The following is a 25,349-nucleotide window of genomic DNA, read 5'->3' on the forward strand; positions in this document are numbered from 1 at the left end:
GCTGTAAGGGATGTAAGTCGGGAAACAGACGGCCGTTGCGCCCCAATTTGCGCACCATCTGCCAAAAGGCGGCCTGGAGTTGGCTTGTCCCCGTTCCCGTGCGTCTGACGCCTTGCAGTTTCCAGTGAGTCTGCCAGAAAGAGGGGAGTGATCCTTCGAAAAACCACGTCGACGTTTCATCAAGTAGCGTAAGCTGCATGAATAAGGGGGAGGGCTGGACGAGAAGGAGCAGCTGAATGTTGGGCACGGTTCAGCCGCAATATCCCGCCTGGTATATCTGCCCAACCGGCCGGTCGTCCCCTCCTTGGTGATTTCAAATTGTGCTTCAGTCTCATCTTAGGAAGGCCCATTCATCGCACTTTCTCCTCGCAGCCTTTTGTCAATCAATATAGTCAGAATTATCAACCGGCATTGTCAGCCAGCATTGTCAACCAGCATAGTCAGCCAGCATTTTCGACCAGCATTGGCAACAGGCCACCAAAGAGTTGACAACACCCGCGTCTCCTGCAACAGCATCATGAGCACTGTCGCGGCAGACGAAGAGACCGCGATCTCCGGCGAGACGTTCGGCGAGTCGCCCCGCCAGACGCCTCCGTCCAGCAGCGCAACAGAACAAAGCGCGCCGACTGTGCCGCGCGACGTCTTGGCGGAGATTTCTGCTTTGCGGGAGAGAGTGCAGTTTCTGGAGCGGCTGGACGGTGCCGACTTGGTTTTGGACGACGAAGAACCACTCCCGATACGGCGATCTACCCGGCGTGCGCGGAAATGGGTGCAGAGCACAGAGACCAAGGCCAACGAACGGGCGCCGGAGCGCGTCAAGCTCGGCAACGGCGATGGCCAAAGTGGCGACGCGGTCAGCACCGGGGAAGTCAAAAACGCCATAGGCCATACTTCCAGGAACGGAAGGCGCTACTTTGCAACTATAAAAGAGTATGACTATTGGTTTGACATGCATAAGCAGCCCATCGAAGGCCAGCGCATCCCCGCTTCGCTCCGGCCCGTCTACACCGGCAAGCTCGGCCCGCGCAACCAGTGGGACCCGGACGAGGGCGGCGACTGGGACAGCGACGAGTCGACGCGCACGCGCGACTTTGACTACTTCCAGGCGCGGCTGCGCGGCGACTTTGAGTGGGAGATTGACCGTCTGAACATGCAGAAGCGGCGCTACGCCGCCTTCAAGAAGAAAAAGCAGCAAAAGGAGGACCTGAAGCGTCTGCGAGCCCGGGCGGACCAGCGACAAGCCGACGGCACCGAGCACGGCCTGGCACCGCACGGCGCCGAGACCGCGCACACCTTGCCCAAGATGGAAACCCTGGACTGGGCGTCCTTCTCCAGCATCTTCTACGGGCAGCGGCAGCCGTTCTCCGTCATCTGCATTTTGGCGGGCGAGCCCAAGATCTCCACCACGGTCCCCTTTCTCAAGCACCTTTTCAAGCCGCAGGTCGCCCAGAGCACGGCCGACAAGGACAAGCCGCTGGTCACGTACAACGGCCACACGGCGCTGCCGGAGCGCATCTGCATCAGATCCGAGCCCCTGATCAATCTGCTGGCGCGCATCTGCGACACGGAAATCCAGCCTGGCAGCGAAGAAGACGACGCCAAGGTCGTGCTGCTGCGTCCCTACCGTATGCTGACGCACCACGAGGCGAACATCCGCGACATGTACGAGAAGCTCAAAGAGGAGACCGCCCGGATGCGGGAGAACCTGCCCGGCATCGACGCTGAACCACCGGCAGCTGCTGACCAGGCTGCTGACCAGGCTGCTGACCAGGCTGCTGACCAGGCTAGTGCTGCTGTCGCGGACACCGTCCCCGAGGCCTCCCCGGTGCCCGCTGTTGTGCCACCACACCCGGAATACAAGAAAACCAAGACCGAGCTCGAGCTCCTGGGCTGCCTGATCGGGTTCATGGACGACTACCTTGCCAAGCGCATGGCGTGGCTGCGGTCCGTGCGCTGCGAAAAGATGTTCTTCTCGGACATCTGGCACCTGTACCGGCCCGGCGACTTTGTCATCTCGACCACCGGCAAGCAGGCCTACCAGGTGGTCTCCGTGGACGCCGGCAAGCACATTGGCAAGGACCCCTTCAGCGCCTTTGGCAAGTGGAAGGACAACGCCGACGACAAGCGCGACAACGAAGCCCAGAGCGCCGTTCTCAACTGCGTCTACATCGATTACGACGGCACCGCGCTCGGCCCCGTCGTTCACGAGGTGGTCGTCAAGAATTTTGACGGCGAGCGCATGATCTCCGCCATGGATGTGCTGCCGCTGCGCCACCACGTCGCCAAGAGCCCCGAGGTCGCGCGCGCTGTGACCGGCCTCAAGGACAATGCTGAGGCCGTCGAGCAGCTGCTCGACGACGAGGTCGCGCGCTTGGAGAAGCGCCTGATGGAGCGCGGCCACCGGTTTGTGGACGTGGCGGCCGTCAAGCACATGTACTATGCCGGCCTGACCATCGACAAACGCGACGAGGTTGAGAGCCAGGTCATGATCGACGTGCAAGAGGCCTTTGGCGAGGAAGAGATCGGCGAGCAGCGGCCCACCTTCAACCGCATCCCCGGCATATACGAGGACCGCAGTCGCGGCGAGGCCACGTGCAGCGCCGAGTGCTGCATCGGCCAGAACGTACACAGCGACATTCTTTTGCAGGCCAAGGCGCACGAGGCGTTTGTGGCCAGCAAGATGGAAGCCCACGAGGGCCACACTAGCAACGCCGACCCCAGCCAGACCACGCAGCCGCCCGTCTCGCTGTTTCCGCGCAACCTGGCCGAAGTCAAGGCCGACGTCAGCATCCTGAGCAAGGCTGATCTCATGATCATGTCGTACTGTGTCTACGGCTTTGTCCTGCGGGACCGTTCCTGGGGTAAGCACAACACGGCCCCCTTTGTGCGTTTTTGTGACCAAAATTACTGATGCCCTTCTCACGCTGCAGCACGACTGGACCTGGACAATGTCAGCGACATTGACAAACCAGCTGGATCTGGGGATGCCGCCGCCGACAACGACGAGGAAGACGATGATGACGACGACGGCGCCGGCGCCGGCGGCAAGACGGCCTTTTCCCGCCTCGTTTTGCCTGGCGGACACAAGCGCATGGTCCTGTCGCTGGTGTCGCAGCACTTCCGAAACAAGGCCTCTCAGAAGCACCGCGACGAACGGGTGGACATTGTCAAGGGCAAAGGTAACGCGGGCTTCTTTTCTTGATCAATGGTTCTCGTGGCTGAACGGGTACTGACACATGACCTGCAGGAAAGGGCCTGATCATTCTTCTTCACGGTGCTCCAGGTGTCGGAAAGACGACCACCGCTGGTAAGATGACCACGACCTTGTGCTTGTACAGTTCATTGCATCTCACTGACACAAACAGAGGGCGTGGCCGAAAAGTTCAGCAAGCCGCTGTTCCAGATCACATGCGGTACGTTGTTTTCTCTTCGCTGCTGTTTGCGGTGCCCATCGTGCTGACTTTGTGTAGGCGACCTCGGCAGTGATGCCAAAGAAGTCGAGGAGTCCCTGCAGAAGAAATTCTCGCTGGCCAGCCGATGGGACTCCATCCTGCTGCTCGACGAGGCCGACGTGTTCCTAGCCGCCCGCCGGCGCAACGACTTTTCCCGCAACGGACTGGTAGCCGGTAAGCAATCTTGATGTCCTGTGGTCCGAGATGATGTGTGGCATGGGCGGTCGAACAGCCCATTTTACAGAGCAATGCTAACCACGGGCCACGCCGCAGTGTTCCTCCGCGTGCTTGAGTACTACGCCGGCATCCTCTTCCTCACCACGAACCGCATCGGCGACCTCGACGAGGCCTTCACCTCGCGCATCCACATGATCCTGCACTACCCGCGGCTCGAGGAGCTGCCCACCGTCAAGATCTGCCGCCTCAACCTGGCCATGATCCGCAAGCGCTACATCGACGCTGGGCGCTCCATCAAGATCGACAAGGACGCCATCGAGGAGCACATCCGCGACTACTGGCGCGACAACGACGAGGCGCGCTGGAACGGCCGCCAGATCCGCAACGCCTGCCAGACCGCGCTCGCGCTCGCCGAGTACGACGCGCAGCCGTCCGACAAAAAGTACGACCTCACCGTGCAGTCCGACGCCAAGGTCCACCTCAAGGTCGGCCACGTCGAGCGCGTGTCCGACGCCTACCTCAAGTTCTTCGACTACCTCAAGAAGGTGCACGGTACTGACAACGAGACGCGCGCCAAGGAGCTCGGTCTGCGCGCCATGGAGATATTTGACGAGGACGACCTCATGGCGGCAACGACGAGGCGTCGAGGGCGTGGGCGGCGGTACCACGGTGGACGGCACAGCGGCAGCGGCAACCCGCTGCATCAGTTCCAACTCCCCGGGGCCGGCAACCCGCCGGCCAACCAGCAGCCGCCTAAACAGCCACCGCAAGCACAGCCACAGGCAACGTGGGCGCAAGACCAGAGCCGGTCGCCAAACCCGTCCTACCAGCCACAGAGACAGCAGCCGGGCCCCACCGATGCCTACGGCCCGCCCCCTCCGATGGATCCGCAGACCCACGGGGCTTCCGCGTACGGCTCGGGCCAACCCTACGTTGCGCCGCCGAACAACCAGCGGCTGGCACCCGGCCAGGCGTATGACCGACCTGTGGCACAGGCGTCCTGTGATCCGCAGTACGCACAAGACGTGCCTCACTCGGCCCCATATGCTGGACAATCCCATGTGCAGTCCGGCTGGAACCCGGCCCCGGCCGATCCAGGTGCGCCGCCGCAGCCATACCATGCGCCGAGCGCCTACCCGCAGAACCCTCAAGGTGGCCGGCCTTGACAGTAGAGGGCAAGGTGAACGACCGTTGCGAAGCGGCGATCGGTAAAATACTCGTGCCCTCACCCACTGTTCCGCTGAGTGCTGTACCAGCCGCGCGGCCTGCACCATCTCCCCAGGTACCCCACATAAAGAAGACGTAAAAAAAGTTGCCTTAAGTAACCCTAACCTCTTTAGTAGTCTTTTACTACTAAATAAGTATAAGAATAGTAGTAAAACATATTTATTATTACAGGCCTCTATATATTTCATGAGTACCCTATAAAAGTAAGGCGAGTAATCAAATGAAGCCTTAAAGGATAGAAAAGGGATTACTCCGTGATTAGTAAAATAGCAAAGGCGCTATAGACTAATATTATATATAATATTATTCAATATTATAGGATATCTCAGGAAATACAATAGCATATTTGCATATATCCAATACAAAGATACACCATTCATCACCACCCACAAACCACTTTCCCTTATACTGGGCGCCCGACTCACACTGCACGCCGCTGACGCCTTCGCATATCAGATGCCCCAGCAAGATATTTGATCCCGCATAGAAGCACCTATGGCCGTATACCTCAAAGCTTTCAGAGAAAGCCAGGTAGGTCACGTACTTGTTAGTGGCCAATCTTTTACACGTCACTGCAATGGACCTTGGCAGGACAGCTTCTTCGTAGCAGAATTTACCAGGTCGGGGGCGCTGCTCAAAGTCAGCCCTCCCTAGAATAGCCCTCGAAACATTCAACTCCTTTGCATAGCCTCTCTCAATGTTTTCCCAGTATATCCCGGCTGCCCATGGCTCAGGTGCCTGGCTCATCAGGTTGACGTCAAAGGAACGACCACTGAAAAAGGCATTGGTAAAAGTTATAGACGAGCTCGGCGTCACTTCCACCTGCAATAATATTGGCCAGAGCCTCCATCAATTCTTGGGCTATAAAGTACTTTCCTGGGCCGGAAAGTGTAATGACATCTTGGTTGGTGCTGACATGCGGCACCGGGGGGTCAACAATCTGTTGGACAACTGCACCCGGGTAAGAGTGAAACTCGAGTGAAACCTAAATTCGCGATTGTTTGAGTCTCTAAATTTTGCATACTGATAGATATTCTACTCTTAGCGTCACATCTTACCTTAAACTCGCAACAGATCAAATTTTGCCTTTGTGAAGAACGTCAATGCACGCAGAACCAATAGGGTTCAGTGTTGCCTGGACATTGTTCTATCCTTTCAATGTTGGCGGATACCACAGCGGTCATGTCGATCTGGACGTCCTCGTAAAGGCAATGCTCTTATCCGAGAGAACCTCATTGAGCTGGCCGTCAGCGTAGACGCTACCTACCCTACATGAGCAAGACCTGGACCCGCCCTTTGTTGTGTTGATCTCCAAGCGACGATGACCGGGCTCAACGACGAACGTTGTTCGTGAATACGAAAGCAACAAATAACGAAGACCGTCGTGCTCGAGCGAAAGCTGTTTTGGGGGGACTCAAAAGGGCGACTAGAGATGTGGTGCCAAGCCTGCGCCAGGTTCTTTTGGTTTGGCGAATGGAAAACGCAGAGCGCGATCAGAACTTTTTCAGTGAATTGGAGGTCGACTATAGACACCATGTATCTTGGTCCAACGGCCATTTCAGGAAGGAAAAATATCCTGGTTTAGCTGTTTGTATGATGCTGCATAGAGCAGCAACGTGTGATGGCTGGCAAATTGGGGCAGTCACCCAGCGTTGGGGGCGGGGGGCCGAAGGTGAGCTTGCGATAACTAACTCAAACACGACCCAGACAGTCTCTAATTGCTTCTTTTCCTTGTCGCCTAAGATAGTTGGCTGTACTACAGATCAGTCCCGGCGCTCTGAGCATTGTTCTACAGCCTGCATCGAACTCGAATCACATGCGTGGGACGCCTGCGCGAGAAAAGCAGCGGGCGGTTAAATGGCACCAGCACAGTCGGGCCAGGAGGTTCATAGAATACGCACGCCTCGGCGAAAAAAAAAAAAAAAAAACTGTGGACAGTCTGCGTGTTGCATGAAGCATCGTGGGCCTATCGAGGTACGGACTGCGATGCAAGTCGAAACATGCTGCTGAGCACAACGCGGGGCGAAAGGCGGCGGCGGTTCTACGATGGGAATGCGGCGATGCTCGAAATAGCAGTCAACGGCCACGTTGGGCGGCCTAGTTGCGTTTCAGACAATGAGGGCAAACCCACACGACCATGAACCCGGAGAATCGGATGGGGCGCTTGCTGATGCGAAGGCGAGTCTGGGCGATGGAGGCCTGCGAGTTGACCCCCAAGAAAATGAGAGTTTTTACTGGCAGACACTTATGTAGCATCATGATCGCTGATTTGCCAGGGATAGGGATAACTTGTATGTATGTAGGTACTGTAGGAATGGAAGGGCCTGGGGCCTGGGGGAGCCAAGTGACAAGGCTGGGGACGGGCCGTTGCGGCGGAGCCAGAATGAGGCGTGTGCTGAGCCACAGACTGAAGGCACTAGCCTCATTCCAAACTTCAACAATAACGGATTTGTTTCTTCAGCCTTGAGGAGACACTAGTGAAATAGTAAAGGATCCCAGCACCAGATCATTTACTACGTGTGCACTGCCTCGATGGCTGGCTGCGGCGGTTCCTGCAAATCATCATCAGCATGCAGAGCGATGGCGCAGTCGCGGCGGCGGACAGCCGTAAACGCAGGAACCATCGTGAGCCGCTTCTGCGGCTGAGGAATACCAGTTGCTGGAAAAGGAAACATCTTTGTTTCCCGCGAGCATGCGGCTTTGAAAGGGGGGGAGGCCTCATCGACAAGCCTCAGCAACAAGCCACCAAGGCATTCTAGAATGACGCGACGCGCAAACCCTACATTCGGAGAGAGCCAGAACGAGAAACGAGCAGATTTTTTCCCACACTTTCTTGCACACGCCCAGAGGTGATGGGAAAATGCGAAATGGAAAAACGGCATGACGTAGGGGGTCTGCGTAATGGTCCAAGTCGGCCACAATTGTGAGCGTTCTTTTCTTTCTCGACTCCCCCTTTTCTTGCGAAATGCCATGACGACAGCCGTCACGAGCCAATAGCATGGCTGCCAGCGCAACATGGGAATTCGGGGTTCTGTGTATCTACCCGCAATCTTGGGGCACTTGGCCAGATTTCCCTGGTTTCCCTGATTTTTTTCGTCGCGGGCCATTTTCTCGCCCCCAGATGGAGACCGCCTATCTCGGAGAGACAAAACGAGGCCAGCAAAGTCAAAAAAGCAGCACAGTTGCGCCAGCGCAGCGTGAAAGGGCAGGGCTACCAATGGGTGGTGGCCTGTGCCTGCGTCTGTGACGGCGACGGTCTGCTGACGGACGCCTCTGACGGCGGTGGTGGTTGCCTGGCACCCTGATTACGAGAAACCCTTTTTTCGACTTCTGAATTTCTTGGAAGAAGGGTCCTGGGAAAGTGGCGTGGCGCAGGAAAAGTCGAGGAAAAAGGAGTGTGGAAAAAGCAGACTATTGAATTTGCCGTGTTGGTGGTGATGATGATGTGCATTAAAGTTGAGGTGAGGCATGACGTCGCCTGCAAGACAGCTGCGATGCGAACGGATGGCAGACGCATGCATTGTAGTTTTGCATTTTGTAACCGTCTGTTTTTATTGACTTGCCCTGAGCAGTTGGTGAGTGGGAGCCTGGTAGCGGCTGCACAGCCCCCAGGGCTGAACGGCTGGCGGGTAGCATCGAGGCTACTGTACTTCGTATACTGCTGGGGTTCCTTGCAGGTATGCACAACAAGCGAGTGGTTATTCTGGCTGATTCAGCAAGAAGAATCTCTACTGTCGCGCATTGAAGCATCACCGGAGGTCAATTATTAGCATTTTTCAGCATTTTTCAGCATTTATTCGGATTGCGCGTCCGCGTCCAGGCGGCGTCGTATACTGAAAAGAGGAACAAGATGCTGTCCTTTGTCAACAAAAGTGAGGCGAAGGCCAAGCCGAAAGAAGAGATTTGGCGTGCCCATCGTGCGACATGGGGTAGATTCGGCAAAGCATGACTCGAAAAGATTTTTCTCGTCCAAATTGTGCGTCAGCGGGTTGTGTGCACAAAGTACAAAGTATGCGCGAATAGAGACACGACCAAGACCCTGGCGCAAGACGCCATCGCCCTCCTAGGCTAGCGGCATGCATGTAGGTAGGTCAAGATGGACGAGATAGGGCGAGCTTGACGGGATGCGTCATGTCAAAATGCCAAAAAAAATGGGCGAAAAGGCTGCATACCATGGAAGACAATGGAAACAAGTCGGGCGCATGTCTTTTGGTCATGAGGGAGGGGAGGGACGACAATAGCACGGCGAGGGCGCGACGCCAGGGAGGGAACTTCGCTGATGGTGTTCCGTGGCCGGTGAAGAAGGAGCAGGCGAGGTTAATTGTTAGGCGTTTTTTGGTTCTCGTCCCCAATCTCTCACCCTCCTAGCTTGGTCCTCGTGGACACAGACTCACAGAGCGTCGACCAAGGACAGCGGCCGCTAACGAACTAGTCGGACAACGATTTTAGCAGTTTTTTACTGCCCGAGTTACACTGGACTAGGCGTCCAAATCTCTGTGCCACCAGGCTGTCCTGTCGCCATATGCGGCCGCTCTGGAGCGACCGGCTTTGGACGCTTGAGTTTCAGCAACCGCTCCCAACTCCTCCTCGAGCCCAGCGATGGCACTCACTGGCGCTCACGTCACCACTGTTCAAACCCATGCCGCTCAGGAATAGAATGGCAAGCGTGTGCTAATTTTCCGGGCGCTCTATTTCGAGCCTTCGCCCCTAGGGGACTCCTAGGTGCCACCAAGTCAGCACCAAGACGGGGTTGCCTATACCCATGACCGTTTTCGGTACGCCATATGTTGTACAGAAGGTAGCCTTGGAGCAGCTGCAAGTCAGGGCGCAGACCGAAGAGTCATCGAGGGGAACCAAGGGCGTCCAGGTCCAGGCAGACACGGCGGCCACCACAAGGCCACGACCACGGAGAACCACAATTCACCATCCGTCAACGATGCAGACGCCCACAGGGAGACCGACGTCTGTACCCACAAACGGCCATCACCTACAGTACAGCCATCACCCACACCAGTCTACATACTACCGGCGTCAAGCCACCACCAAACCCTCAAACCCTGGTCAAGGTGACAGAGGAGAGATGAAGAGGGAAAGCAAGAGGCCTCTAGCAGCCTGGTGGTAGAGTCCCACTTCCCTCTGTCTTCTGTCATCCGTCTCGCCAATGCTTGTTTCCCACAAAAGTTGGCCCTGCCTGTTCCTCTCGCTATACCTGTTCTCCCCACTGTCGGCCGCACGTCCTCAAGTACCTTGCTATCTTTACCCCCACTTTGTTTCTAAACATACACCCACCCCCTCCACCAAGAATCGACTTACACGATTCCTCTCTTCCTTTACTTATAAACCCCATCGCCCACCCTCGACCAAACATCTTCTTGGCCCATTCATACCAACAACACAATATCAGTTCAAGCCTGTACTCTACTGTACTATTCTCTACTACAGTAGAGACACACGACACTTCCCGTCTTCCATCACCACCACAACCACACTGCACTTGCCTTCCCCCCCCTCGCGGGGCAAGATCACAATGTGCACCACCACAGTCTACGTCCACGCCGACGGCCGCCGCTCTGCCGGCACTCAGCCCGTCCTGTGCCATCTCTCGCGCTTCGGCCGTCCCTGCTCCGCGCTCATCGAGGTAGAGCAGAGCATGTCGCGCGACAGGATCCCTCCCGCCGCGCCCGCCGCGCCCATCCACTCGGGCACACACTCGCCGCGTCCATCCAGCCACGAGTCGACTGGTAACCGGTACTCAATCAGCTCTCGACACTCGAACAGCTCTCGTCAGTCGACTGACGACCACCACTCGACCGGCTCCCGACACTCATCCACGTCATCCTCGCGCCGCAGCGCCCGCGACCGCTCGCCCGGCATCTACATCAACGGCCAGCGCGTCAACGTGCAGAGCTCCAGCGGCCGCGAGCGCATCGTCGTGGTGCCGAACCCCCCAACACCGCGCACACCGCCGCAGAACCATGCCGTGCCACGCACCGCGCCCTCCTCGCCCGCCAACAACCTCGCCGTGCCGCACACCAGCAGCTCGCCCCGCGAATCCTACAACCGTCCCTACCTGGTGGACGAGCGCACGCCGCGATACTTCCAGGTGCCGCCCTCGCCGACCGCGAGCAACTCGTCGCGCCACTCGCGCCAGACGTCGACCAGCTCGCAGGGCAGCACCCGATACTCATACACATCGGTCTCGTCTGCCGCTGCTGCGTCTGCTGCAGAGGAAGAGGCAGAGCGCGAGCGCACCCGCGAGAAGCGCAGAGAGGCTCGCAAGGATCAGGAGATGAAGGAGCGCATCCAAAAGGCCAACGCCGAGATCGCCAACCGTCAGTCGTACGGACGCGCCGGCGAGCAGCGGGCGCCGCAGCAGCAGCAGGTGGCATCGGAGCGCCGCAGCCGACGCGACGACTTTGACGAGCCCCTGGCTGGCGCCATGGGCCGCCTCTCGGTCGAGGACAGGAACTGGCAGGAGAGGAGGGCGCACCAGCGCGCGCTCCAGCTCGCGCAGCAGGAGCAGGAGGAGCAAGACAGGCGCCTCCGGGAGCGCATGGTACCTAGCCGTCGAGCGACCGTGGGACCGGCTAGCAGGCGGCCCCGAGTTGACTACGAACATGGCGTGTACCGATACGAGTAAGGAGCGAAGGACTAGAGGAGGATAATAAAGAGGAGGTTAATTCGGAGGAGGAGGATATGTAAGAACAGCGACGATTACTACTACAACTACATGGGATACAACAGGACACGAGACCAAGACAACAGAAAAACAAACCAGCAAGCCAAAAAAAAAAAAAAAAGCTAGCGAAATGTTTAGATAGTTACAGCAATAGCCAGATACCATAGACGGCCATGAGCCAAATGACACCATATCATACATTTACCAGTCCCAGAAGCCAACTGACCAAAAGATGCTCTCATCACCCATCAACATAGGCCGCGGTGCCTACGACACCACCGGCACTCTGAGGCCCCCCTTGTCATTGTCACCGGCGCCGGTTGACTCACAGAAACACACACCCTGTGGCTGTCGGCGGTAGCCCCACTGCAGATGTGCCGTCCCGGTGTGGGTTGGTGTCTTTGGATGGAACAGGATATGCGGTTTGTGAGGGAGGAGGGGGGGTGTCTGTGGAGGAGTTAGTCGGATGGGGCGCAAGGCAGATCCACGGGTCTCCCGAATAGGCAGAGACGGATGCCTAGGAGTTTGTGTTATGCTTTGCAGAGACGCGAGCTTTTTCTTTGCGTCTTGAACTATAGAAAAACGTACAGTTATCTCGAGGGGGGGGGGGGGGGGGGTCCATCTACTGGGTGGTCTGACCTGGGTACGAGGACAAGTACAAGATTTGTGCAAGATTGTTGGTTGTTCCCCTCAGCGGTTACGACGCTGCCCAGAGCCTACAACGGTGATTATTCCAATGTTGGTGTTTTGGCGATTCTTCAACGGGGGGGGTGGAACCGGTGCAGAAATAGATCCCTGTCGAATCGTGAACCATTTTATCGGGATATTTTGGCATTATATTATTAACGAGAATCGATTAAGACACGGATGACCTGCCTCGCGCTTGGCTGCCCCCAATGCCGGCGCGCGTGGGGGGGGAACACCACAGAACGCGGTGCTGCCTGGCCGCGAAAAGCGGGGTGGCGGCCGAAAGTCGAAATACTGCGGAGCCAAACCGGCTCCGGGGGTCTGCTGACGTTGTGACGGGCAAGGCTGCAGTCAAAAAAAAAAAAAAAAAAAAAAAATTGCCCAGCTATTCTGGAGTTCGATGCTCCTCAGCCAAGTCGGCAGTGGAGAATCGGGCGGTGTGTGCGTATATTCCTTGTTGAGCTGAGGATGGGTTCCGTTGTAATGTCGGTGCTACTGCACAAGGCTGCAGCTTGTATGCCCTGGCATGATGGCTGCCGGTGGTTGGGGATGTTTTACAGGGCTGAGACGGCGGGTTGGATCGAGGGTGCAACCGAGCATGTCCCGTGGTGTGTCGTGCTTCCGCGGGCCGGTGCGATGTTGTACCTGTAGTGCGAGGCTGGATATTCTCCGCGTCGACGCAGGACGTAACACGGTCTAGGCACGGATTAGGCAGGCATGGACGATTGATGATTGAGGAACCGGGTTCGTTGATGCCCAATAGGGATGTGGTGGTTGCAGCCATTATGGTGGTTCTAATAAACGTATTATTCTTATTCTCTTAAATTCTCAGCTTCATTTCTCGTGCAAATTGCTCTGAATTTATTTGGCGGCAACATCTTGGCCTTATACATGCTCTCGGGTTGCGTTTTAGTTACTTTTTTTTCGCTGCTTCTTATACTTGTAAGCTCGTAGTATGCATACTATCCAGGACACATGTTGGTGGGGTGAGCGTGCAACTTTCGGGGGTCAAAAACTCATTACTTCTTTCCACTGGTCGGCCGTCTGTATTGACACGCAAGTTAACATGGCTTAATTCCCCGTCAAATGGAGGCGACGGAGACGTAATTGAAGCAACCTTTCGAAAGGGAAGCGAGTCCCCATACTCATCTCCCACCATCTATTGACCCGCTCCTACCCTAGATACCAAAATCTCAACATTTTCTAGCATTTCATCATTATCCATCGTCTTATGCCTCTGCTATTCAACCTGTGTCTGACGTTCCGTGTTTGTCATCGTTCCAGAGACTCTGCTCCAGCAGGTCCTCCAAATTACGCAGCTGCACGCCCTGGAACGAGTTCCAACCCGCCGGCTGCGCCGACTGCGCCCCGAGCACCGGCCGCGCTCCCCCGCCGGATGACAGGGGACGCACGAGATCCGCATGCATCATCACACGGTTCGCGTCATACGGGTTCTCAACAGCGTCGCCGGGCGGGGACCCAGGTAGCAGCTCCACCAGGGCGCCGCAGGGCAGCCGCCCCGGCCACCACTTGTGCGCGCATATGGCCGGGCTGAACTCAACCAGGTACTGATCGCCGTGCACCTCGGCGATGCGCGCGGGTATGTACAGCTGCGACTCCTCCATGCGGTGATAGCGCAATAGGTAGTCAGGGTACATGACGGGGGCTTCGATCGAGTCCCCGATGTGAAGGCACCGGTACGGTCGGACGTCGTATCTTGCGATATCTCGCTTCCAGGGGCACCACAAACGCCGCGTGCCGCGTCCAAGCCGCTCCAGCTGTTCTTCGGAAAATAGGCCGCCAAAGTCACACTCTTCGGTTTCCCCATCTTGCTCTCCGCTGACGGAGGGGGTCGCGGCATCAGAGACTGCAGCATCCCAATCGACAAACTCGATCTCATCGCCGTCTACCTCTGTGACTCTTGAGTCGTACCAGAGGCCGTCATATTCGATCTACACTGTCAGTATCATGTCTGATAGGGCTAAAAGTGTGAGAAAGTGTACCTGAACTTTTTCACCAACGCCCGGCACCTTCCAGAAAGCCCTCGACGGCCCTAGAAGTGTATACTGGTAATACGGCAGAGTAGAACCGTTTGTCTCGCCTTCATCGTGTAGCATGTCATCAAAAGACCCTACGAAAGGGACTGTGGAAAATGGAATGACATTTCTTCCACTGCCCGCTGTGATGTTATACGCCCCCCCTTTGCAGGTACTGAACTCCGTAATGATGGTATCGGAGCTCCATGCATGCTTCCCCGATTCCAACTCATACCGTATCGCTATTGCGGCACCAATGGAAATGCCACCGGCCCCTCGGATCTGTCGTTGCAGGCTCTTGATCTCGATTTGACCTGTCTGCAGATAGCGAACGTGGACGTAAATATCTCGCGCCGTATTGTTGAAGCAGGAAATCAGATCCTCGCCGCTAGCTTCCATTACTTCCCTATCAGTTGTAACACCGAGCTCTCCAGGCGTGGGGACCGCCACAATTTGCGCGGCGATCCAGCCGACGTGATCCAAAGACGACTCTAGTGACGCAGGCAGCGACAGATCGCTGGTCGCTCGTTCACATTCGACGACTACACCATAGCCGCAGCTGTCAAGCACCAATCGTCTTAGTGTCGCCGACAGCGACAAATCCTGCAGGAGATGAAAGTATTCCTGGGGCTTCACGTAGCCTTTGCGCAGCGGGTCGAGGGCCGTCTGGAGCGCCGGCAGCCACAACGGCCGGATGGTAGGCAGGCAACGTGTGCCACGTAGGTCGATGGAAAAGCGATGGCCGCCTTCACGAACAACATCAATGGTAGCGGTTTCGAACGTGGCGGTTGGAATATTGTTGAGGACAAGTGATATTTCAATCTCGTGCACGAAGCGGGCCCATGACACGTACAACGTCTACAAAATGTGCGGTTCAGCAAGCATGTTGTTTTTGGGTACCAGCATTCCTCACCTCGTATCGAAGACTGGAAGGGCCAAGTTCGCTTTTCTGGAATCTGTCTCTCCAAAACGCCAAGCCTTCTGGATTTTGTGTTTGGTAGTGCTGGGTAGACAAGGAGTCGGGGCGTATCACGTTTTCCTGAAGCTGCTTCCGAAGGCTCTTGCACTCAGTCATGAGGTTCCCCAAAATTAAGTCAATGCTGGCAAAATTGGTGGTGAACTGCGAGTCATGTAACTCCATGTGTTTGGATTCCCGCTCCACAACTGTTGAAGCTGTTGAGACTTCGGCCCCAGTAGAGGGTGGTGATTGATTCGCCCGGATATCCTGTAATATCACAACCGATACGGCGCTGTATACTTTGTGAAGATGCTCCGCCTTGTGCTGGATCTCCGCAAGTAGGCTTGGGATGCGGTTCAGAATCCAGATGCGACGAATGATCCTTCTACCAAACGCTTCTACGCTGTCATTGGCGGGTTTTGCTTTGGCGGAGTCAATATCCAGGGCCTTCGCGCATTTCGCGCATGACATTGTGATACTTTGTAGAATATCCAAGATGGTGACGAATTCAGAGACATGAGCCTTGATGATGGCCTCATTGGCGGGATTCTCAAAGACTGTAAGCAGCAGCCGGAGGTTCGTCGTCAGGAGCTGGAGGTCTTCTGCCGCTTGGTTCAAAGCATTCAGGCGAAGCTTAATCTCACCGCCCAGCTTGATGAGGACAAGAAGCGTGGAATGGATATCACCGAGGAGCATGATGACGCGTGACCTCCCCCTGCGCGTCTGGCACAGATATCCTGGATATTTGGTAGGTGAGATGAGGAGCTCAGCGCACAGGCCGCCCCTCTCGACCTTTTTTCAAGGTGAGGAAGACTGTTGGTGTAGCAGAGAATGAGGGGTTCACTGCATGGGTGTTAGGGGGGGGGGGGGGGATGGCGGAACGGCTCCCTTCCCCGCACCAGACAGATTAGCTTGATGCTAGCAGCGACTATAAAATAGCCTAAGCAATGGTCTCCGCATACCTAGGCTAACATCGATGAAAATTTGCTAGACGCAGAGGTATCGGTGCGTATTTAGTTTGAAAGTTGCACAAAGAAACTTCATTGCTATGTTGGGCACTGACGGCTGGACAACCCAATGCTTGGTTATGTAATCGCACAAATGACGCAAATGGTGATGATGCGGCGGCAGGAGCGACCCCACTTCAAAAATCTTCAGCGTCCTTTGATCATCTATTGATCATATCCTCTCAGCTTTTCTTCTCACATTCATTTTGAAACCATGGAGGCTTGGCTCGAAGATTCCGGTGCCGACGGCCTGGACAAGGTCGAGGTCGCCGACTTTCCCCTTACCACCGGGCGCGGTGTCCGTGCCAAGTGCGATCTGAACAAGGGCGACAAGATCCTCACCATCCCGGCCCCGTGTCTGTGGACAATCAAGCGCGCACGCAACGATGAACTGTTCGGAACCGTTCTCAAATGCGTTCCGCGGCAGATGTCTGTTGATGAGACGCTCGCCTTGTACATCCTCTTTGTGCGATCACGGCCCGACCACCTCCCCTACAAGAACCTGCAGAAGCATATCGCCGCGCTGCCCCAGAGCTACACCGCGAGCGTCTTCTTCGAAAAGAATGAGCTTGCTGTATTAGTTGGCAGCTCGCTTCATCAACTCACCGCCAACGCGCAAGCGCAAATTGAAAACGATTACTTGACGTTCCAGACCCTATTCCAGGAGCATCCCACCCTGTTCCAAGAGAAAAGGTTTAGCATTGAAGAAGTACGAATTTGCTTATCCAGATCTTGGAATGACAGCTAACAAGCCCCAGTACAAATGGGCGCTTTGCACAATATGGAGTCGAGGAATGGACTTCGTCGTAGATGGCGAACCGGTCCGACTCCTCGCACCCTTTGCCGACATGCTTAACCACTCCCCCGACGTTCAGGAGCAGTGCCACAGATTAATCAAGGAGAGCGGAAACCTGTTCGTCATTGCCTCAAGGGACTATAAAGCCGGCGACCAAGTCTTCATCAACTACCACTATTTCCCGGGAAGACCCGACCTGTCCAAGCTCCCAAACCACCGCCTACTATACCTGTACGGCTTCGTGCTGCCTAGCAACCCCGACGACAGCTACGAGCTCGCGCTTCAGACTGGCCCCGGGGCGCTGCGCTACGCGGAGAAGGAAAAGCTCTGGGCGCGCGCCGGTCTGACCGCCGTCTCTACAATTCCCCTGACAGTCGAGGAGCCTCTGCCCAGCAAAATCCTCCAATACCTGCGCATCCAGCGCCTCGAGTATTTCGAGTCGATGACGGAGCAAGAAGCCGACGAGCAGATCCTGCACTACTTGATCGCTTACTTCACCGAAACCCTCGCGGGGTTCGGCAGCCCGCGGGAAGATCTCGAGGAACGCCTAGGAAACGGCACCTACGCTACCGGGAGCAACTCCTGGGCGGCCGCGCACGTGAGCGCCAGCGAGCAGCGCATCTTAGAGCTAGCCAAGGGAAAGGCCGCGAAGCTGCTGGGAGAGAACGCGGCGGCCGCCCAGCAGGCCGCCATGCAGAGGGCGGAGAAAATGCTGGCCGCGCTGCGAGCCGGTGATGATGGGGAGGTTGATGCGCCGCCGCCGGACCGGTGCGTGCAGTGTGGCAAGGACGGGGCGGCAGCGAAGCTGATGATGTGCGGCAAGTGCAAGGCGGTTAAGTACTGCGGAAGGCACTGCCAGGTGGTCGACCGGCAGAAGCACAAGAAAGTGTGTTCCGTGAAAAAGTAGAAACAGCAAAGAGCAAAAGGGCAAAGGAGTTTAGGGGTGGACTGCACTAGACGCGTCGCTTATAGATGATACATATCCCGATAAATTTGGAGACGAGTATGGAGACAGATGGAAAGTTAAACTGGGAGGCGGTGAGGAAGAGTACATGAGTGTATGAGAAGTAGTACAATTAAGCGCGTGAGACGCAAATTATATTCCTCGCCCGCTCGGCGTCGGATCCGTGTCCGGCCAAGCTCCGGGCTCGCGAGGCCGAAGCATCAGGGGAGAGGATTGGAGATCGGGGCGCACACAAGGGCTCCTGCGCCGATCAGTATTCAGTTCCAGTCGCAGTAGTTTAGCTCAAGATTTGAGCTGTTGCAGTGGCGTTGGGCAAGTCTTGCATGAGCATGCAATCCCCGACTATCCTTTGAGCCTTGGAGAGCCAGCCAGTATATTGTGTAAGCTGGCGATCCGCAGCCAACACGTGTGAGTCTGGCCGCACCCAACATACCAAATAAATAGGTACAATAACACGACGGCTGTGATATATGACCATCTTCCACAAGAATATTTAGCACCATTACTTCAAACCGCCGCCTGTGGTGAGATGCCGACCCTCGACAGAGTGAATACGCGTATTAATATGTGGAGCATGCATTGATACGCGTATTTCTCGCATGGCACTTGTTCCGACATACTCTCCCTCCTACATCAACAATTCACGTATCAAAATGACCGAAGCTGTTCGTACGACTCGCAGGCGCAAAGCAGCCAGCGAATCCGCGGTTAAGCCGCGGCGCTCTCATCGCAAGTCGCGCAACGGGTGCGCCGAGTGCCGCCGCCGCCACATCCGGTGTGACAAGAACCACCCCGTGTGCTTCAACTGCAGCACCGGCGACCGCGACTGCGCTTATCCAGCCGGGACTGTGTGGGAGGAGTCACCCAGAGCCGGAGCCGAAGCCGGAGTCAGAGCCGAACCGGACCACCGCGCAGCTCCAACCCCCTCGAGATTTGGCAGCCTGCGACACACGCCCGTTTGCCCACCACCAGACGCAGACGCAGACGCAGACGCCTTCTCGGTAACGGACCTGCTCGTCTTCCACCACGCGCAGACGGCCATGGAGCACGTCGGACTCGGCCGCAAGGGTCAGTTCCACAAGGTCCTCGCCCTCGGCCTGCGCCACCGCGCGCTTGCGCCGTACCTGCTCGACCAGATCCTCGCCCTCGCCTGCGTGCACCTCGCTCTCACCCTCCCCGGCGCCGCATCCTCCGTCTACGCGGGGCTGACCGCCGACACTCTGCGGCACCACGCGACCGCCCTGCAGACGCGCGCCGTCGCCTGCTTCAACGCGCGCATCAACGACCCCGCCGACCCGGACGTCGACTCGGCGCGCTTCCTCTTCGCCGGCGTGCTCAGCCTGCAGTTTCTCGCGGAGACGCTCGGCGCGCTGCGCGTCGACGGCGTGTCCTTTGGCGACTTTGTCGACCGCATGGTCGCCTGCTTCCAGCTGCACGGCGGCATGCGCGTCGCCACCGGCCGGCCCATCCGTGAGTTCCTGCCGCAGTCGCGGGACCTGCACGCCATCATGGACTTTCTGCACGTCGCCGACGACAAGGAGTGGAGAACGGCGCCGCGCGGGCGGGAGTGCGCCGCGCTCATCACCCTGCTCGAGGAGGAGGCGGACCTGGGCGCGGCGAGCCTGGCGGCGTGTCGCGGCGCGGCACACGGCCTGCAGTGGTCGTTTGACATGTGTCGCGGGCTGGCGGTGGAGGACGGGCCGCACGCGGCGTCGGCGTTTGCGGTGACCGCGCCGCCGGCGTACGTGGAGGCGCTGCGGCGAAGGGCGCCGGAGGCGCTGGTGGTGCTGGCGCACTTTGGCGTGCTGCTGCACCGGTGCCGCGCGTGCTGGATCTTCGGGGATGCCGGCGCGCGGATGGTGAGGGCGGTGGCGGATCACGTCGGGATGTACTGGCGGGAGGCGATGCGCTGGCCGCTGGAGGAGATTGGGGCTGAGCGGTGATGGGGGAGGCTTGGCTGAGGGATTAACTGGTCAACAGGACAAGGGAGATGAAAAACAGGCAAGTCGGTAACATGTCTGGTTTCGTGGTGGTTAGCAAGTGGCGCAGATATCAGGACATTGTCCATCACCGCCTGTCCACCTCGGGTAGGACCCGAGATTAAACAAACACTACGCTACTACTCCATGTCGACATCGACGTCGACTCTTCGTCTAATGTCACAAATAGCTGAATGGATCTTGCCGGGGTCGACTTAAAAAACCTCGTATTCCAATGCGGAGGCGTCCGATTGCCGCCCGTACCGCCCCACGTCTTCATGCACAAAGAGACAGGGTCTGGATGGTGTGGATAGCGATGCGACCTTTGTTGAAGATGTGTACGGATCTCTACGGACGTCCATGTACGGTTTTGAGCCGGTCATGGTGAGTGGCCGCAAGTCGGTTACGTCAACGGATGCGATGGAGAGGAAATATGAGGCTGTGCAGGATAGGGCGCGATCAGCGGTAATGCAGCCTGATTTATAGTGCAGGATTTCGGGAGCAGGGATATCTATTTATATTACAATCATTCAACTTCAGACTGCATCGCCACGGCTTGGGGTGATGGCCACGCTACACTCCCGAATCATCAGCCAGGGCTGATCTTGAGTAGAGTTTGCTATTTGAAAATTTTCAAAAAGATTTTCAAAAAAAAACAAGACAGCGGAAATACAATAACTAGAAAATTGCACCCACCATCCCACTATGCATGAATATATCCTTCACCTGACGTATGGACATGTCTCACTCTGTACTGTGCCGTCTTGCAGTGTCTAGCGTCGTTACACGAGACAGTAGCAAATAACTCTCTCCCAACAAGACCCTATCATTCCTCTGCCACTGCTATGTACATACTATGATTCTCCTCGTCGGGCCGCGGCATGGCATAGTCTAAGGGCAGTCGTTCCTGGCGCCCAACGGAATAGCAGGAGAAACTGGACAGCGAAAAATCTCCACAAAGTCAATTCCGAAATGCCCCGCCAACATCATCGGCCCTTTGCCCCTCTACATACTCGGGTCCGTGGAGTGAGAATTTCTCCCCTCATCGACAAGTCCTCGACTCTCCTAAATTGTTCCCCGACAAGCGACCACTGACGCGGCAAGATTCCCCTGTCGATCCGGCCAAGCCGCAATCAGCCATCGTGCGTTCGTTGCATCACGCGCCGCCGAGGGGAGATGATGAGGACAAACGCGCATTCGACTCTTCGCCTGACCAACGCGACACGCCCGAGTAGGCCGGCTCCAGACGCCACCCGACGCATCTGAAAGACTTTATTTCCCTTTTCGACACTGTTGAGATTACTTGGACTAGTGGACTCTACAAACAGCGATAAGCGAGTCCGCTCCGATCGACGGCCGGTCCGTCCGCCACAACAACCCCAACAAAACGACCATGGACGTCGTCGCCCCGGCGCCCTCCTCGCTCGCCGTCGACACCTCTAGAATTCTTGAGCTACCGTCACAGCCGATCCCTGTGCCCCCGTCCGACCCGAACCTTGCCCCCCTGACCGAGCCCACACCGCCAACCTCTGAGTCCGCACAGCATGACCTGTTCCAGCTACCGCCTGCCGAGGCACTCCGACTTCTCAGCGCGAGCGTCGACCTACTCGTCAGCATCACCGGCGACGTGCCCCCGACGCCGCCCCCGCGCATGCCCACCGACCCCCAGATGAGCGGCCTCCAGGCCGAGAAGGAGAACATTGTGCGCTCGCACTCGGAGAAGAACCTGGCGCGCCTGCGCCAGCAGCAACAACAACACCAAGCATCCTTCTCCCCCGTAACCGGAAAGCGGCCTTTTAGCGACGACGATGCGTACCAGCGCGAGGGCAAGACGAAGCTGCAAGTCTACAGCGTGGCCATGTCAACGACACTGGCCAACCAGGCGCCGCCAGACGACACCAACGCGGCCGCCGAGATCGACGGGGTGATGCTCAAACCCCACGCCGCGCGCCCGCCCTCACCACCACTATCCCAGCCCTCGCCGTACCTCGTCCTCGGCGCCGACGCGCAGCCCCTCAACCTGCAGCACGGCGCCATCACGCGCAAGTTCTACAGCAAGCGGGAGCCGCCCATCAGCATCGGCAGCTACCTCACCCGACTGCAGCAGTTCTGCCCGATGAGCGCCGCCGTGTACCTCGCCGCCTCGCTGTACATCCACCGGCTGGCTGTGCAGGAGCGCGCGCTGCCGGTGACGCGCCGCAACATGCACCGGCTGGTGCTCGCGGGCCTGCGCGTGGCGACCAAGGCGCTCGAGGACCGCGCGCACCCGCACGCGCGGTTCGCGCGCGTCGGCGGCGTCAGCGAGACGGAGCTGGCAAGGCTGGAAGTCTCATTTTGCTTCCTGGCGGGGTTCGAGCTGGTGGTGCGCGAGGAGGCGCTGCAGGCGCACTGGGACGAGCTGAGGGAGGGGAGGGCAGCGAGGGCGCTGCAGGGCGTAGAGGTGTCGGCGCTGCGGCTGGATAGGAAGCCGCGCGAGGTGGTAGCCGGGAGTTGATGCTGTTTTATGAATGGGAGTTGAGGGGGTTAATGTAGGCTGTTACGGTTCATGACGAGATTCTTCTTCTTTGGTTTCTTTTCTTTCTTTTACTTTGGTACTTTTACTTTATTCTTTTCTGGATTTTTGTTTACCGTGGTGGAGGAACGGCATATGGCCTGCGCTGTTGATCGAATCCATATACCCAGCGATATTCAGTACTAATTGCAATTTTACAATTTTACCACTTCCTCCTCCATAGAAGCCTCAAAGACTGCCATGCCTCATGATAATTTACGAAGCCACCAGTTGGAGAAGGCCACCGCTTGGAGAAGTGTGGCTGGAGAGGGAATTGTAAGTGGGGGGGCTAGCTAATCTAGGGGTACAGTACGGACCCAGGTCAGGACTCTGCACCCAAGTACTTTTTTTTTTTTTTTCTTCGGCGTGAACCACCATCCCAGAAACGAGCCTTCAACCCAGAAACGAGCCTTCAACCCAGAAACGAGCCGTCAACCCAGAAACGAGCCGTCAACCCAGAAACGAGCCCTCAGCTCGAGGAAAAGCAGTCATCTCCGGCAGAGCAACCATCCCCGACAAGCTTGCAGTCCTCTTTCTCCCCTAATTGCGACTTCTCCCCGCCGAACACGATGGCCAAGAGGAAGAGTTCCCTCGCTCCAAACACGACGGTCAAGAAGGCCAAGTCCACCCCAGCAGCGTCGTCGTCAGCGGCGTCGTCTTCAGCTTCAGCAGAGGCGTCGTCTTCAGCTTCAGCAGCGGCGTCGCCAGCGTCACCGGCGGCGTCGCGAGCGTTGAGATCGTCGTCGCGAACTTCGACAGCGCCGGCAGGGCCCTCGCGAGTTTCGACAGCGCCGTCAGTGTCATCACAAGCTGTGGCAGCGCCGTCCGCCTCTCCACAAGCTTTGGCAGCGCCGTCAGCCTCATCACAAGCTCTGGCAGCGCCGTCAAAGTCAGAGTCAGCGTCAGCGTCGTCGGAAACAATCCCGGACGACCGTAATCTCGGCTCCAAGGGCCTCTACTGGTGGGTCCGACAGCCTCGGCGTGATCCGATAACTGCTCACCGTGTACCACAGGTTCTGCAACAAGAAATTCTCCGACGTCAAGATCCGGCTGGGCGAGTTCGAGCTCCCGGCACACCGACTGCAGCTCGCCGCAGAGAGCACTTACTTTGCCCGCGCCCTGTTGGGCAACTTTGAAGAGAGCAGGACGGGCGTCTTCCAGTTCAGCGAGGGAAGCCTGCATGCGTACTGGCGCGCCTTCGAGTACATGTACACGGGGGACTATTTTGGCGAGCCCGCCAAGGAGCTCGCAGGAATACCGGGTACGTTGGTATCCCCGCGACGGAGCGACAACCCCCCCGGCCCGTTTCTTCCACTGACTGAAGAGCAACAGATGACGAGGAACTGTTAATCAATGTGCGCGTGTGCGCGCTGGCCGAGTACTTTGGGATCAAAGGCCTCGATGAATTCGCTGCGGAGGAGCTCAAGGGACAGCTGCATGTTTACGCTGGGAAGTGGTTGGAACGAAACGAGGACGAGCCCAACAACACGCAACCCGGCAATGCGCAGCGGGAAAACGCGCAGCGCGACACGACGCCCAACCAAAAACAATGGGTCGAATGCATTCGCGAGGTCTACGCATCAACGCCGGTGGGCAGCAAGATGCGCTGGGTCGTCGCCGAGGTCACGTCAGATTACCTGGACGAATTGTGGCACAAGCCCCTGCAAGGCCTGGTACGGGAGGGGGGCGACTTCGCGATCGACCTCATCACGCAGGAGCTGCGTGAAGATGACTATGACAGTTATGAGGACAGTGACGAGGACGGTGACGATGACTTGAATTCTGGTAGTGGCGCTGAACAAGGGGTCTACTAGAAACAGGTCTAGATGGAAAGATGCAGGAGGCGCGCAGCCGTGCGGGATATGCTGCGGGACGGTCGCGAATATGTGGTCAACCGCATGGAATTAACAAAAGAAGACCCTGGCGACGGGGAATACGTGAATGAGATGGATTAGGCGAAAAGTCAGATGTGCGATATGTGGAATATAAGACGTATAAGAAATATGAGAAATATAAGACATATAAGACATATAAGACATATAAGAAATATAAGAAATATAAGAAATATAAGAAATATAAGAAATATAAGAAATATAAGAAATATAAGAAATATAAGAAATATAAGAAATATAAGAAATATAAGAATAAGAAAATATAAGAAATATAAGAAATATAAGAAATATAAGAAATATAAGAAATATAAGAAATATAAGAAATATAAGAAAAAGAAACAGGATAAGAAGGATAAGTAATACAACAAAGAGAAGGAATGCAAGAAAGACGGGCGAAAAAGACACGAAGGTAAAAGGATATTCAAGTCTTCCTAGCGTGTTTTCTAGTGTTCTTTGTGATGGTTTTTCTTGTGTAAAGAAATCGGCCGAGTGTGAGAGTAAATCAACTCGTGCGGTACTGGGAAAGGGAGATTAGTTTGCCGTCGAATCAGCCGGGGATATGATTGCCAAAGCCACATCCACATTCAAGCCCACGGGAGGTGGTGCGGCACTTGGCAGACATTAATTAGAGCAGCCACTTGGGGACATTTCATGAAGTCGTCCTTTTTTTTTTCTTGTTCCGAAATTTCCGATTCGCCCTAGAGCTTTTTTAGGACGCAACCTTGTTTCCCCGCAAACCGGATGTGCCTGAAGAACCCCGCCAATTGCCGTAGTTCGGAGCCGGGCTGCCCCACACTGCGGGGAGCACTCCGGGGCCGGCTCGTCCAATGGCCTTGACGCGTCATACAAGAGGCGGACGTGCATAAGAAGGCGCCTATCCCGCTTGATCTTGCTTTCTCACCTCACTCAACTCTGTAAACCTCCATCAAGTCATCTGTTCTCAC

General features: G+C 56.6%; 6 protein-coding genes across 6 annotated transcripts; 5 read left to right on the forward strand and 1 right to left on the reverse strand.

Annotated features, from left to right (window-relative positions):
- Positions 1 to 517: 517 nt before the first annotated feature.
- ISF_08645 (ATPase, AAA-type, core) lies at positions 518 to 4,795 on the forward strand (the record flags this gene model as incomplete). The annotated part of the gene is made up of 6 exons (XM_018852248.1): positions 518 to 2,861; positions 2,931 to 3,179; positions 3,248 to 3,307; positions 3,366 to 3,413; positions 3,471 to 3,626; positions 3,726 to 4,795. 6 exons carry the CDS (start codon positions 518 to 520, stop codon positions 4,793 to 4,795), a joined length of 3,927 nt encoding a protein of 1,308 aa, XP_018700574.1.
- Positions 4,796 to 10,383: 5,588 nt separating this feature from the next.
- On the forward strand, positions 10,384 to 11,496 carry ISF_08646 (hypothetical protein; the record flags this gene model as incomplete). The annotated part of the gene is made up of 1 exon (XM_018852249.1): positions 10,384 to 11,496. The coding sequence occupies one exon, from the start codon at positions 10,384 to 10,386 to the stop codon at positions 11,494 to 11,496; it is 1,113 nt and encodes a 370-aa protein (XP_018700575.1).
- A 1,970-nt stretch (positions 11,497 to 13,466) lies between these two features.
- On the reverse strand, positions 13,467 to 15,912 carry ISF_08647 (hypothetical protein; the record flags this gene model as incomplete). The annotated part of the gene is made up of 3 exons (XM_018852250.1): positions 13,467 to 14,174; positions 14,226 to 15,116; positions 15,172 to 15,912. The coding sequence occupies 3 exons, from the start codon at positions 15,910 to 15,912 to the stop codon at positions 13,467 to 13,469; spliced, it is 2,340 nt and encodes a 779-aa protein (XP_018700576.1).
- Positions 15,913 to 16,437: 525 nt separating this feature from the next.
- On the forward strand, positions 16,438 to 17,926 carry ISF_08648 (Rubisco LS methyltransferase, substrate-binding domain protein; the record flags this gene model as incomplete). Its single annotated transcript, XM_018852251.1, has 2 exons — positions 16,438 to 16,932; positions 16,982 to 17,926. 2 exons carry the CDS (start codon positions 16,438 to 16,440, stop codon positions 17,924 to 17,926), a joined length of 1,440 nt encoding a protein of 479 aa, XP_018700577.1.
- A 710-nt stretch (positions 17,927 to 18,636) lies between these two features.
- ISF_08649 (C6 finger domain protein) lies at positions 18,637 to 19,926 on the forward strand (the record flags this gene model as incomplete). Its single annotated transcript, XM_018852252.1, has 1 exon — positions 18,637 to 19,926. The coding sequence occupies one exon, from the start codon at positions 18,637 to 18,639 to the stop codon at positions 19,924 to 19,926; it is 1,290 nt and encodes a 429-aa protein (XP_018700578.1).
- Positions 19,927 to 21,355: 1,429 nt separating this feature from the next.
- Positions 21,356 to 24,327, forward strand: ISF_08650 (Cyclin PHO80-like protein; the record flags this gene model as incomplete). Its single annotated transcript, XM_018852253.1, has 5 exons — positions 21,356 to 22,451; positions 22,698 to 22,789; positions 22,897 to 23,474; positions 23,527 to 23,774; positions 23,846 to 24,327. 5 exons carry the CDS (start codon positions 21,356 to 21,358, stop codon positions 24,325 to 24,327), a joined length of 2,496 nt encoding a protein of 831 aa, XP_018700579.1.
- Positions 24,328 to 25,349: the final 1,022 nt, after the last annotated feature.

Source organism: Cordyceps fumosorosea (genome assembly GCF_001636725.1).
Source record: "Cordyceps fumosorosea ARSEF 2679 chromosome Unknown scaffold_33, whole genome shotgun sequence".
NCBI classification, from domain to species: Eukaryota; Fungi; Ascomycota; class Sordariomycetes; order Hypocreales; family Cordycipitaceae; genus Cordyceps; species Cordyceps fumosorosea.